The following is a 12,153-nucleotide window of genomic DNA, read 5'->3' as shown; positions in this document are numbered from 1 at the left end:
TGGACAAGTGACTTTACTCTTCTCAAAGATATGGTCGAGAAGTGTTTTCTAATTTACTCTAGTGATATCTCAACGGGAAGAAAATAATTTTCCCTCAATATATTTAGGGTTAAATCTTTTTCAGGCAGACTTTACTACACTTATTGCAAGAATATTGAGTCGAGAGTTTGGTCCGACCCGACATGTAATTGACGGGTGGACAGCAATTGGATTAATTGCTATTATGTTGTGTCCGGAGTTTGGTCATCAAAATGCTGTTCTCTCTGAAGAAACTATTCACTACAAACCCAAAATCTATTTTCTTCAAACTCCATCACTTAACATTTTACTCTTCATTGCCATCATCATCCACAAACTTTGACACACAGTTATATCACTCCAATCTCATTAAAAATGGTTTTGCACAAATGCTGAATGTTAACAACTACTTGTTGAATCTTTACTTGAAAGATCATGACTTTAAGGATGCCCGGAAGCTGTTTGATGAAATTCCTGATAGAGATGTTAGGACTTGGACTATTCTAATTGCGGGCTTTGCTCGATATGGTCGTCACGGGATTGCATTGGATTACTTTACTGATATGCGAAATGAAGGAATTGTGGCTCCCAATGCGTTCACTTTATCGAGTGTTTTCAAGTGCTGTGCTTGTGTCAATAATGGGCTTCAAATGGGGAAGGCAACTCATGGGTGGATAATGATAAATGGGATTGATATGGATGTTGCTTTACAGAATTCTATTCTTGATCTTTATGCAAAATGTGGGGTTTTTGACTATGTGAATAGATTGTTCAAATTGATGGATGACAAAGATTCTACTTCTTGGAATATAATGATGGCCGCTAAATTGAGTGAAGGTGATATGAGGAAATGTCTCGAGTTTTTTAGGAGTTTGCCTATCAAGAGTGTTTCGAGTTGGAATACTATCATTGATGGACTTATGCAGTATGGGCTTGAGAGAAACGCCTTGGAGCTTCTCTATGAGATGGTGAAAATAGGACCAGCCTTTGACAAAGTTACATTTTCTATATCCTTGGTGTTGGCATCTATGCTTAAGAGTTTGGAACTAGGTAGGCAAATTCATGGCCGACTGTTGAGGGTTGGGATGAATGAAGATTCATTTGCAATCACTGCACTTATTGATATGTACTGCAAATGTTGGAAAATGGACAAGGCTTCCACAATTTTTCAAGAATTTCGACGAATAGGTTACAAGGGTTCTCATGATGATTTAATGGCACAAACTGTTTCTTGGAGTACAATGATTGCTGGTTATGTTCAAAATGGTATGATGAAAGATGCCCTAGACCGTTTTAGCTTCATGGTTCATGAAAAAGTTGAGGTAGATGTGTATACTCTTACCAGCATTCTGACTGCATCTGCTGATGTTGCATTTTTGGAGCTTGGCAAGCAGATTCATGCTCGTATAGTGAAATTAGGTCAAGATGTAGATGTTTGCTTGTGCTCGTCAATAATTGACATGTATGCAAAATGTGGAAAGTTAAATGAGGCGTGGTTATTTTTCCAACAAACTCAAACTCGAAATGTTGTGTTATGGAGCGTGATGATAGCCAGTTACGCCGTGCATGGGAAGGGAGAAGAAGCTATTGAGCTCTTTGAATTGATGCAAAATGAGGGTGTTATGCCAAATGGAGTTAGTTTTGTTGCGCTTCTTACTGCGTGTAATCATGCGGGTTTGATAAAAGAAGGTTGCGAGTATTTTAGGATGATGATAGAAGTTTATGGTATCCGGCCTGAAGTTGAGCACGTTTCTTGTATGGTGGATCTTTTTGGCCGTGCTGGTCACTTAAAAGAGAGCGAGAATTTTATTTATAAGAGCGGCATCTCTAATTTGAGGGAAGTTTGGAAAGCATTTTTATCTTCTTGCTGGCTTCATAAGAATATTGAGCTGGCTAATTCGATTTCCAAGAAGTTACTTGAACTGGAGCCCCATGAAACTGATTCTTATGTTCTGTTATCGAATACTTACTCAGCAATTGACAATTGGGCTGAGGCAGCTCAATTAAGGCGTTTGATGCATGAAAGGAAAGTCAAGAAATTACCTGGTCAATCTTGGATCTAATCATAGAATGGATACCTATCCAGTATCCACACTCATTAGAAACTCGCCTATAAGGCTATGCCATTCTAAGTTGCTGCTAAATGGATGGACCTTATCAACGTCCATCAACCACTTGAAGAAACAATTTATTAGATTGTGTCCTTGGACATAAAAGTCTGGGCAGATGAACATAACCGGCATTTGAAACTCGAAAGTTTCAGATCAGATATGCAACAGTCCAAATCCTGGTTCCAGCAAGTCAGAAACAACATTATGGTATATTAAATTCACAGCCTAAACTCTGTGTCTGCCGGAAGACGACATTGGAGACCTCATGGTTTTATATGTCCTAACTCACGGGTAGGGAGGATTTTCTTGAAACAAACATGAAGCTTTTTGGATATTAGGAACTCAGGTATGTTCCTGTGATGAATATTGGTTCAGCTTTTACTGAATAATGTTATGACTAGGATTGTGACAAAAGTCAAACCTAGGGGTGCTAAAATGCTCTGATTGGTGATGTGCAACACAGGCAATAGGTTGATAACTTTCTCTGCTAGTTTCGTGGAGCAAGTTAGAACAAAGCTGCCTAAGGTTCCTTTTGGTCCCTAACTGCTATTGACTTTCTGTCTCAGTAATTAGAGCATCTGTCGTTACCGGGTTATATATTTGAATGGTGCAAATCATTGATCCAACCTAAGCTATAGGTATGTGGATGTAAATTTCCGTTTTCAATTTACTTTGATGTCTTCAAGTAAATGAAGATTAACCTGAATATTGGAATTACAAGAAGCAGAATGTCTCCTGATTCTCTAGCATGACCAAAACATTAGGACACAAAATGAGGGAAAAGATGGCAGAAATGCACCTTGCGATAGAAACATATACGAAAGCAAGAACATAAATACACCTAGTTGTTAATTGCTATTTCCTAGAAACTTTCGTTATTGGATTACTCATACATTTCTCTTTGGCCCTCGTATAGCCTCTAGATGTTCATGCACGTAGCCGCGATCCTTACTCGAAGTGATTGCTTAGAGTATATTCAACTGTCAATTCTAACTCCCTCTTCTAATTCTTATATGATAAGTCATCATTACTTAAACATGAATACTAGTGTTCATTACATCATTCTTGTATATAAGAAAATGAGAAACTTGATGAATATACAGAATAAAAATTGAATGATAGAGAGACCATCTTTTAGATATCCAACAAAACACTCAAAAAACCTCAAGGCTGATCGAACATCTGATGCGCAAATGATTTCATGGCAAGTTCAAATGAAACTTCTGAAAAATTTCAATTGTTCCCAGATATGAATTTCTTGACATCACCAAGAAAACTGGAATTGCGCGGTCTATCTTCCCTCCTCACATATCTTCTCCCATCATCCATACTGTACTCACTCAACCCCACCTTCCCACACCTCTTCCAAATTGCCTCCCCGAATTCCCTGTGCGCGAAATAGGCCTCCGCCGTCGCCACCTTCTTATCTCCGCCGTCCTCGTTCACTACCTCCACAGGCAGCCTCTCGTAATGTCCACGGTCAATTCCCTCCAGCTCGTCCAGCAAGGCGATGCCCCGGTCTGACAACACAGAGTAGAGCTCGCCTCGGACCCAGTGTCCTGACCCTGGAAGGTTGATAAGGAAGGGGATCCCATGTGGCCCTACGACGAGAGGGAAGGACTCCACGGTGGTGTAATTGCCCATAAAAACGGCGTCGCGCGTGCTCATCAGTTCCTCCATTAACTTGTGGTTGTAGAAGCCGCGCTTCAATGTGCCATAAGTGAAGATGAGGCTGACGTAATCTCCACTTCTGCTGGCCATGTAATTACCAAATGTTAGTGGAGACTGGCGGCGTGTGTTGGGGAACTTTGGCGTTGGTGGTGGCAGTGTGTGCGGTGGAAAGTGGCAGGCTGCTTTCATTTATCTGCTTAAGGGGGAGTGGATTCGGGACGACCAAAAAACCATTTCAATTTGATACCTGTGGGTCCCGTCTAATTGGGTACACGGGATGCGTACGGGGCGAGAGTCGTTGCCCCGAAGCAAGTAGGGATGGGTACGAGAAACATAGTTCTCATCCCATTACCTTTTCTGTTTAATATTAATTTTAAATTTAAGTTTTTTATCAAACAAAAATAATAAATTTATCATCATTTTTAAAGAGAACTAAGTTGTTTTTAACAAATTGGTAAAAAGATAATACTATTTACTAGATAAGGACATAAAAAATAAAAGCAAAAAATAAAAAAATAAAAAGAAAAAAATAAATGGGGCAGGAGACTTGCCCTGCTGCAACCTGATTCCGTCCAAATCCACTTCATCCGATTTTAACCAAGTATGAGTATGTGGTAAGATAACAAAAATAATGGACGAGACTGGGGTGGGAATGGTCGACCCCTCTCAAACCTGCCTCGTTGCCATCCCTAGGGTGGATTTGTTCTCTCTGTCTCTCTCTCTCTCTCTTATTTGTGAATGTCCGTTATATTCTTATAGTCTTCGTTATTATGATTATTGTATATTTTGTAACCTAATTGTTCTATATTAGACTTTAATTCTTGATAAAATAAACACAAGTATGTTGATTTCTTTATATTTCTTCTCTTATTTTCTCTATTTTATAGTACGTTATCAATGCAAAATTCTAACCAATTAAGTTAGTAAAATTTATTTTTCCTCTTGCTTACAAATCTCTATCCAATTGAGATAGAAAAAAATACCTTAAATCAAAGAAATACAAAAAGTTCACACCAAATTAATTAACAAAGAGACTATTTTATTTTTTTTCCCCCATTTTTTTATTCTTTCAAAGTAAAAGTCGGTATACTTTTTAACTTTAAATTGAATAACAAAGTGGTATAATTATTCGATCTAGTTATTTTGAATTGACTATATCAATTTATAATAAATAAATAAATAATTTGCTTGAATGTAACTATTTTGTAAAATATTAAGAACGATATTATTATTCTTAAAAAAAAATCAAAATCAAAATTTCAAAAAATATTGTAGCATTACTTGAAAAGAAATTTTATATTTATATTTATTTTGTTGGTCTTGAATACGTATAAGTTCACACATAACATTATTTTAAAATAATATTGTATTGTTACTCTTGAAAATGTATAAAATTTGTACATATCATATTGTAGATGAATTTCATATCAATTTTCTGGTTATATGACTCTTAACAATATCCTGGAGAAATATTGTGTGAATACTTCTGAAAAACATATATGAACATTATAAATCTTAGATTCAAAAGAATATTTTATAGTTGCTTTCTAAATAAAAGACTAAGGGGGTGTTTGAGCCACATTATTTTGGTAATAATGCATTCTTGAATAGTGTATTGAGGGAAAATGTGTGATTAAAAAATAAGGAAAAGTTTTTGATTTGCGTGTAATAATATTTTATTGAAAAATGTGTGGTTGAAATAATGTCAAATCACTATTTAAGAATGCATTTTTTGAAATAATGTGGCTCAAACAGATCCTAAATTTATATAAATTGTTATAAAAGTGAAGAAAAGAAAAGAGAATAGAAAGAAGTCAATAGACTTGTGTATATTTTATTAAGGACCAAAGCTCTATATTTATAGGGCAGAATTAGAGATACAACAGTAATAATATCTAGGACTGCAGGGGTATAATTGTCATTCATCTCTAAACTTTAATAAACTTTCCTTTTATAACATTCCCTCCCGAATGACACATTACAAAATATTTACCTCGTTAAAACCTTGTTTAATAAAAATTCAATGGGAAAAAAATCAAAAAGAAGGAAAAGAGTACAGTTATTTTGGAGTACTAAAAATAAACGATGCATCATTAAAACTTTGTTAGGAAAATCCAGTGGGACAAAAAACCTAAACGAATGGAAAAAAAAAGTACAGCTATACCCCCTGATGTTAATCACTGAAAATCTTTGAGTCGACGCATTCTAATCTCATAAACTAATTTCTTGAATGTAGATGTTGGCAATGCTTTTGTGAATATATCAGCCACATTGTCGCTTGAGCGAACTTGTTGGATATTGATGTCGTCATTCTTTTGAAGTTCATGTGTATGAAAGAATTTTGGAAAAAATTGCTTCGTCTTGTCACATTTGATATAGCATCTTCTGAGTTGTGCAATACAAGTTGCATTGTTTTCATACAAAATTGTTGGACTATCATTTGTTGAAGTTAATCCATATGATGCTTGGATATGATGGGTCATTTTTTCAACCACACACATTCTCACCCTGTTTCGTGGATGACAATAATTTAAAAATGATTTGAAAATGTAGCTGTCAATGATTGCTTCACAGGTCTCCATGATATAGCTGTTCCTCCACATGTAAATAGATAACATGTTTGTGATTTAGCTTTATGTGGGTCAGATAGATAACCTACATATGCATATCCCACTAAAGCAGATCCCGACTTTTGAGAATAAAGTAATCTCAAATCAATGGCATCCTTTAAGTAACGAAAAATATGTTTAACACCATTACAATGTCTTTGAGTTGGTGTAGAGCTATATCTTGCAAGGAGATTTATTGAAAAAGCTATGTCGGGTCGAGTACAATTTGCAAGATAAGTTAATGCTCCAATTGCACTAAGATATGGTACTTCAGGATCAAGAACCTTTTCTCCATCTTCAAGTAGATGAAATGGATTTTTTTTTCACAAGTGATCGAACAATTATATGTGATGTCAATGGATATACATTATCCATGTAAAAACGTTTTAAAGCTTTTTCTTTATATGTGAATTGGTGAACAAATAATCCATCTGCAAAATGTTTAATCTGCAATCCGAGACAAAATTTGGGTTTTCCCAAATTCTTTATCTCAAATTCATTTTTCAAACAATCACCAGTTTTGTTGAGCTCTTTAGGAGTTCCAATTAAATTTAAATCATTAACATAAACTGCCACAATTGTAAATCCAGTATTTGTTTTCTTTATAAAAACACATATGGGCAGACATTGTCATTTTTATAACCCTTATTCAACAAATATTTGCCAAGGTGATTATACCACATGCATCCGAATTGTTTAATCCATATAATGATCTTTGCAATTTAATTAAGAACTTGGTTCTCAGGCATGTATCGTTTGTTTCTGGTACTTTAAGTCCTTCAGAGACTTTTATATATATGTCACTATTAAGTGAGTCATACAAATATGCAATTACTACGTCCATACAGTGCATATCAAGCCCTTGTGACACAGTCAAACTGATTAAAAATCTAAAAGTGGTGGTGTCCATTACGAGAGAATATGTTTCTTTATAATCAATTCCTGGTCTTTGTGAGAAACTTTGAGCTACTAGTTAGGCTTTGTACTTTGTAATTTCATTATTTTCATTCATCTTTTGTACAAAAACTCATTTGTATCCAATAGAGATTACATTTTCAAGTGCTCAAACGATAGGTCCAAACACTTTTCGTTTCTCCAAAGAATTCAATTCCACTTATATGGCTTCTTTCCATTTTGGTCAATCATTTCTATTTTGACAGTCTTTAGCTGACTGTGGTTCAAAATCCTCATTTTGCATAATATCAAGAGCCACATAAAGGCGAAAATATTGTCTATAAAAATATTATTTCGTTCCCATAATTTATGAGATAACGTATAATTTATTGAAATCTCATTATTTTGGGACACTTGTGGTTCTTCAGGAACCATATTTTCAATATCTGATTGATCAATCTTTTCTAATGTGACTTTTTTCGAAGTTTTTGGTTGGTTTTTCTCATGTACTTTTCTTTTTCGAGGTACAGAGTCTTTTGAACCAACTGATCGACCACGCTTTTGGCGAATTTGAGATTTATTTGCTATAGTAAATTGTCCCATAGGGACATCATTTTTTGTTGAAATATTTTCTGTTGGAACATATGATTTTGTAACTTTTTCTTGTGTTAACAAATATATCAGGTAATTGATTTGTAACTCTTTGCAAATGAATGATTTTTTCAACATCTTGTTCACATTGATTGCTGCAGGGATCAAAATGAGATAGAGTCGCTTCATTCTAAGTAATTTTACTTTGTTTTCCAAGATGTAGTTTTTTTTCTCCGAAAGTAGAGAAAGTCATCTTATCAAAATAACAATTTACAAAACATTCAGTAAATAAGTCCCCGTTAAATGCTCAAGATACATAATAATTCATGGTGAATCAAAACCTACATAAATCTCAAGTTTTCGTTGAGGATCCATTTTAGTACGTTGTGGGGATGAAATGGGGATTCGGACAGCACAACCAAAGACTCGTAGGTAAGAACTATCAGGTTCGTAACCAAATATCAGTTGCAAAGGTGAATATTGATAATAGGCAGTTGGTCTAATATGAACCAATGATGCAGCATATAATATGGCATGACTCCAAACAGAAGCTAGGAGTTTTGTTTTCATAAGTAATGATGTAGTAATAAGTTGTATACGTTTAATAAACGACCCTGTCAAACCATTTTTTGTATTAACATGCGTATTTAATGTTCAATTATAATCTCGATTGACATATAATAATCATCGAATGCTTGTAAACTAAATTCTCCAGCATTGTCAATGCGAATAGTTTTAATTGAGTAATCAAGAAATTGTGCTCATAATTTTATAATTTGAGCAAGTAGTCTAGCAAATGCTACATTTCTAGTGGAAAGTAGGCAAACATGTGACTATTTAGTAGAAGAATCAATTAATACAATAAAATAAAGAAATTGTCCATATGGTGAGTGTATTGGCCCACATGTCTCCACGAATTCTTTCCAAGAAAATTGGAGATTCAATATTGAACTTTGTAGTTGAAGGTCTAATGAGTAACTTACCTTGCGAGCAAACTACACATGGATAATCATTAGGTAAAAGAATCTTCTGACTCTTTAAATGATGTCCACGTGAATTGTTTATTATTCGACGTATCATTATAACTCCTGTATGTCCAAATCGATCATGCCAAAGTATAAAACCTTTTGGGTTAATGAACTTCTAGTTCGTACATTATTCGATTCAACTATTTTTATAAATGCATAATACATACCAGATGGGAGTGCATAAAATTTTTCTTTTATCTGCTTTTGACCAGATATAAAAGAAGTTATGTAAAGATATTCGATATTATTTTCTTGCGACGTCTCAATATGATATCCATTGCAGCGGATATCTTTAAAACTAAGTAAGTTTATTCTAGATTACTAGAATAAAGTGCATCGTCAATATATAATTTTGTATCATTTTATCAAATAATACAAGCTCTATTGGAGCCTTCAATGATATTCAATATACCTAATATTGTATTGACATTATTCTCTTTTAATGTTAAGTCCAAAAAAATATTTTTTGTTTTGAAGAATAGTATGTGTAGCTGCGCTATCAATCAAGCAGGTGTCATCACAATCCATCATGAATCTATCGATATAACAAAATAGATATATTTAACAAAAATTTGAATTTAAATTTAAAATGATAAGCATAATTAATACTTTGATGATGCAAGATAAAGTTCAACATTTTTGCGAAAATTAAAAACATATTTCAAACTAGATTTTTAAAATAAAGGGAAATACTAAAACACATAAAAAAAAACCCTAATATATACTTCCATCACACAACCCCCAATCAATTGGTCAATATTCTCATTTGGATCAGTAAAGAAATCGGGGACATCCAAATGAGTCACATAAATTGGACCATCATAGTCAGCAAAAATTGTCTCAACTTTTCCCTTTCCCTTGATGAATTTTTGGTAAAGATCCACAAGGTGTTTTACCATACGACAGGTACATGTTCAATGCCATTTCATTCCACATCTAAAGCAACTTTCTTCGCTTACCTTTTTGGATATGCTACTTTCGTTTGCTTTGTGCTTTTTGAAATTGTTATCTTATTGTTGATAACTTTGTTGATTATTTCGTTCATGATTTACTCCGCGTGCATGTTCGCGTCCACGTTCACATCCATGTCCTTGTCTTGATATTGCATTTGTTTCAGGCAATGCAGTATCATTTGCTTCAAGCAATGGTACAGAACCAGTTGGACGTAACTCATGATTTTTCATCAGCAGTTCATTATTCTGTTCAGTAAGAAACAGGTAAGATATAAGTTTTGAGTATTTTTTGAAACCAAGTTTGCGATATTGCTGCTGCAAGAGTACATTCAAGGCGTGAAAAAGGGAAAAAATTTTCTCCAACATGTCTTTATCAATGATTTTTCCTCTATACAATATCAATTTTGAACATATTCTGAACAATTCAAAATTGTACTCACTAACAGTTTTGGAATCTTGCAAACGAAGGTGCATCCACTCATAGCGGAATTTAGGGAGGACTATAGTCCTTTGATGATCAAATCTTTCAGTTAATTTTTTCCAAGTAGCTTGTGGATCTTTTTCAGTGAGATATTTAATTTTCAATCCATTGTGAAGATGATTATGAAGGAAGATGAGTGCTTTTACACGATCGTGTAGGGATTCTTTGTTTCCTTCTTTTATTGTCTCTCACAAACATTTTGAGACAAGATGGATGTCAGCGTCAAGTACCTATGATAGATAGTTTTTGCCAGAGATGTCAAGTGCAGCAAACTCAAGTTTTGTGATGTTTGCCATTTGATTAACTACAAAATAAAGAAAATACAATTAGTTTCGAAAAATATGATTAAATATCATATAATAATTAATCAAGTAGTTAATATTAATATGATATAAGTTATGTATTTTCCTTCATGGATAGATACTAAAATAATATGTTCTTCAAAATATATGATATTTCTGGAGTACGTTGTATTTTATTATTATTTGTTCAAGATCAATATGTTAATATTCTTTTAAAATATTGAGAATTATAGTTTTGCTCTTCAGGAGTAAGTAATATTCTTTTGAAATATCAATTATAATGTTATGCTACTTCAAGAGCAATAACAAACTATTATTTAGGAATATTAGCTCTTCAGGAGCTATGCATTAATTATAAAGTTGCGCTTCTTCGGGAGCAAGAACAATTAAGAATAATTACTAAATATTCATTAAATAATTGAGCACAGAAACCATTCATTGAATAATGAAACCATTCCTAAACATTCATTAGTAAGTAATAATTCATGCAGACACATTTCAATTGCATAATTAGATACATAAAAACATACAAGCAGAATGTATGTACAAGAAATAACTAAACATTGCAAGGTGTGTACAAGCAATAAAATAATTATAGATATAGGATGCATATGTCAAACACTTAAGTCTGGATTGTGAAATTCGACAGAATGACTGAGGTAAGATTAATTGCGGCACAAAAAAACATGGCTTTTCTCTCTAGTTTGCTGACAGAAAAATTTTGTTGTTGAGAGAAGGAAAAAGAATGACTTCTACCGATTATCGAAAAAGAGAAAAAAAAACTAGTAGACAAAGAATTTATTGGATGAATCAAATTTTAAAAAAAAGGCGCGAATGGATTTCGACGAAATATTATAATATATATGTAGGTAAGAAAATTTAAGTGTCACCAAATTAATTTTGGTACACGTGACATATAGTTATACATATAAAAATATTATTACCTTCACTAAATTATGAAAAATTAAGCTATCGTACTGATAACGTGTTATAAAAGTGAAGAAAAGAAAGGAGAACAAAGAGAAGTCAATAGATTTGTGTGTATTTTATTAAGGACTAAAACCCTGTATCTATAGGGCAAAATCAGAGATACAATAATAATAATTTCTAGAGTTGTAATTGTCATTCACTTCTAAACCCTAATAAAGTTTTCTTTTACAACACAAATCACTATTTTAGAGGAATATTGGACCGATACTTGTAAAAAAGAATATATGACTTTATATATTTAGGAAGACTTGTATTATTACTTTGGAATCAATGATGCATAAAATCACAGAATTTAGACATCCTATACAGCTTTTATTAAAATAATGATATCTAAACGTTCTGTGATCCGATCTTCATGAAATTTGGACAAGATGTTCATAGTTCACTGTTCTTCAAATTCAATGATTAAGATCAAAATTCAAAGGCTCATTGTGAGAAATTGCCATTAACGAGTTTTTAAGTACTACAAAAAGTTTCAAGTTTGTGTCTTTGAATAATAAGAGAT

At 33.4% G+C, this 12,153-nt stretch overlaps 2 protein-coding genes across 2 annotated transcripts; one reads left to right on the top strand and one right to left on the bottom strand.

Annotated features, from left to right (window-relative positions):
• Nucleotides 1-407: 407 nt before the first annotated feature.
• LOC111379744 (pentatricopeptide repeat-containing protein At2g22070-like) lies at nt 408-2,081 on the top strand. The gene has a single exon (XM_023003182.1). The coding sequence runs from the start codon at nt 408-410 to the stop codon at nt 2,079-2,081; it is 1,674 nt and encodes a 557-aa protein (XP_022858950.1).
• A 1,281-nt stretch (nt 2,082-3,362) lies between these two features.
• On the bottom strand, nt 3,363-3,989 carry LOC111379742 (putative gamma-glutamylcyclotransferase At3g02910). The gene has a single exon (XM_023003181.1). It carries the CDS (start codon nt 3,987-3,989, stop codon nt 3,363-3,365), a length of 627 nt encoding a protein of 208 aa, XP_022858949.1.
• Between the last annotated feature and the right edge of the window lie 8,164 nt (nt 3,990-12,153).

This window comes from Olea europaea, unplaced genomic scaffold (assembly GCF_002742605.1).
Source record: "Olea europaea var. sylvestris unplaced genomic scaffold, O_europaea_v1 scaffold203, whole genome shotgun sequence".
Lineage (NCBI taxonomy): Eukaryota > Viridiplantae > Streptophyta > Magnoliopsida > Lamiales > Oleaceae > Olea > Olea europaea.
This window is presented reverse-complemented; position numbering and strand designations above follow the sequence as displayed.

What these genes read in the sequence shown, in the direction of transcription:
- LOC111379744 (XM_023003182.1), top strand. Translation starts at nt 408, where the DNA reads ATGCTGAATGTTAACAACTACTTGTTGAATCTTTACTTGAAAGATCAT.
- LOC111379742 (XM_023003181.1), bottom strand. Translation starts at nt 3,989, where the DNA reads ATGAAAGCAGCCTGCCACTTTCCACCGCACACACTGCCACCACCAACG.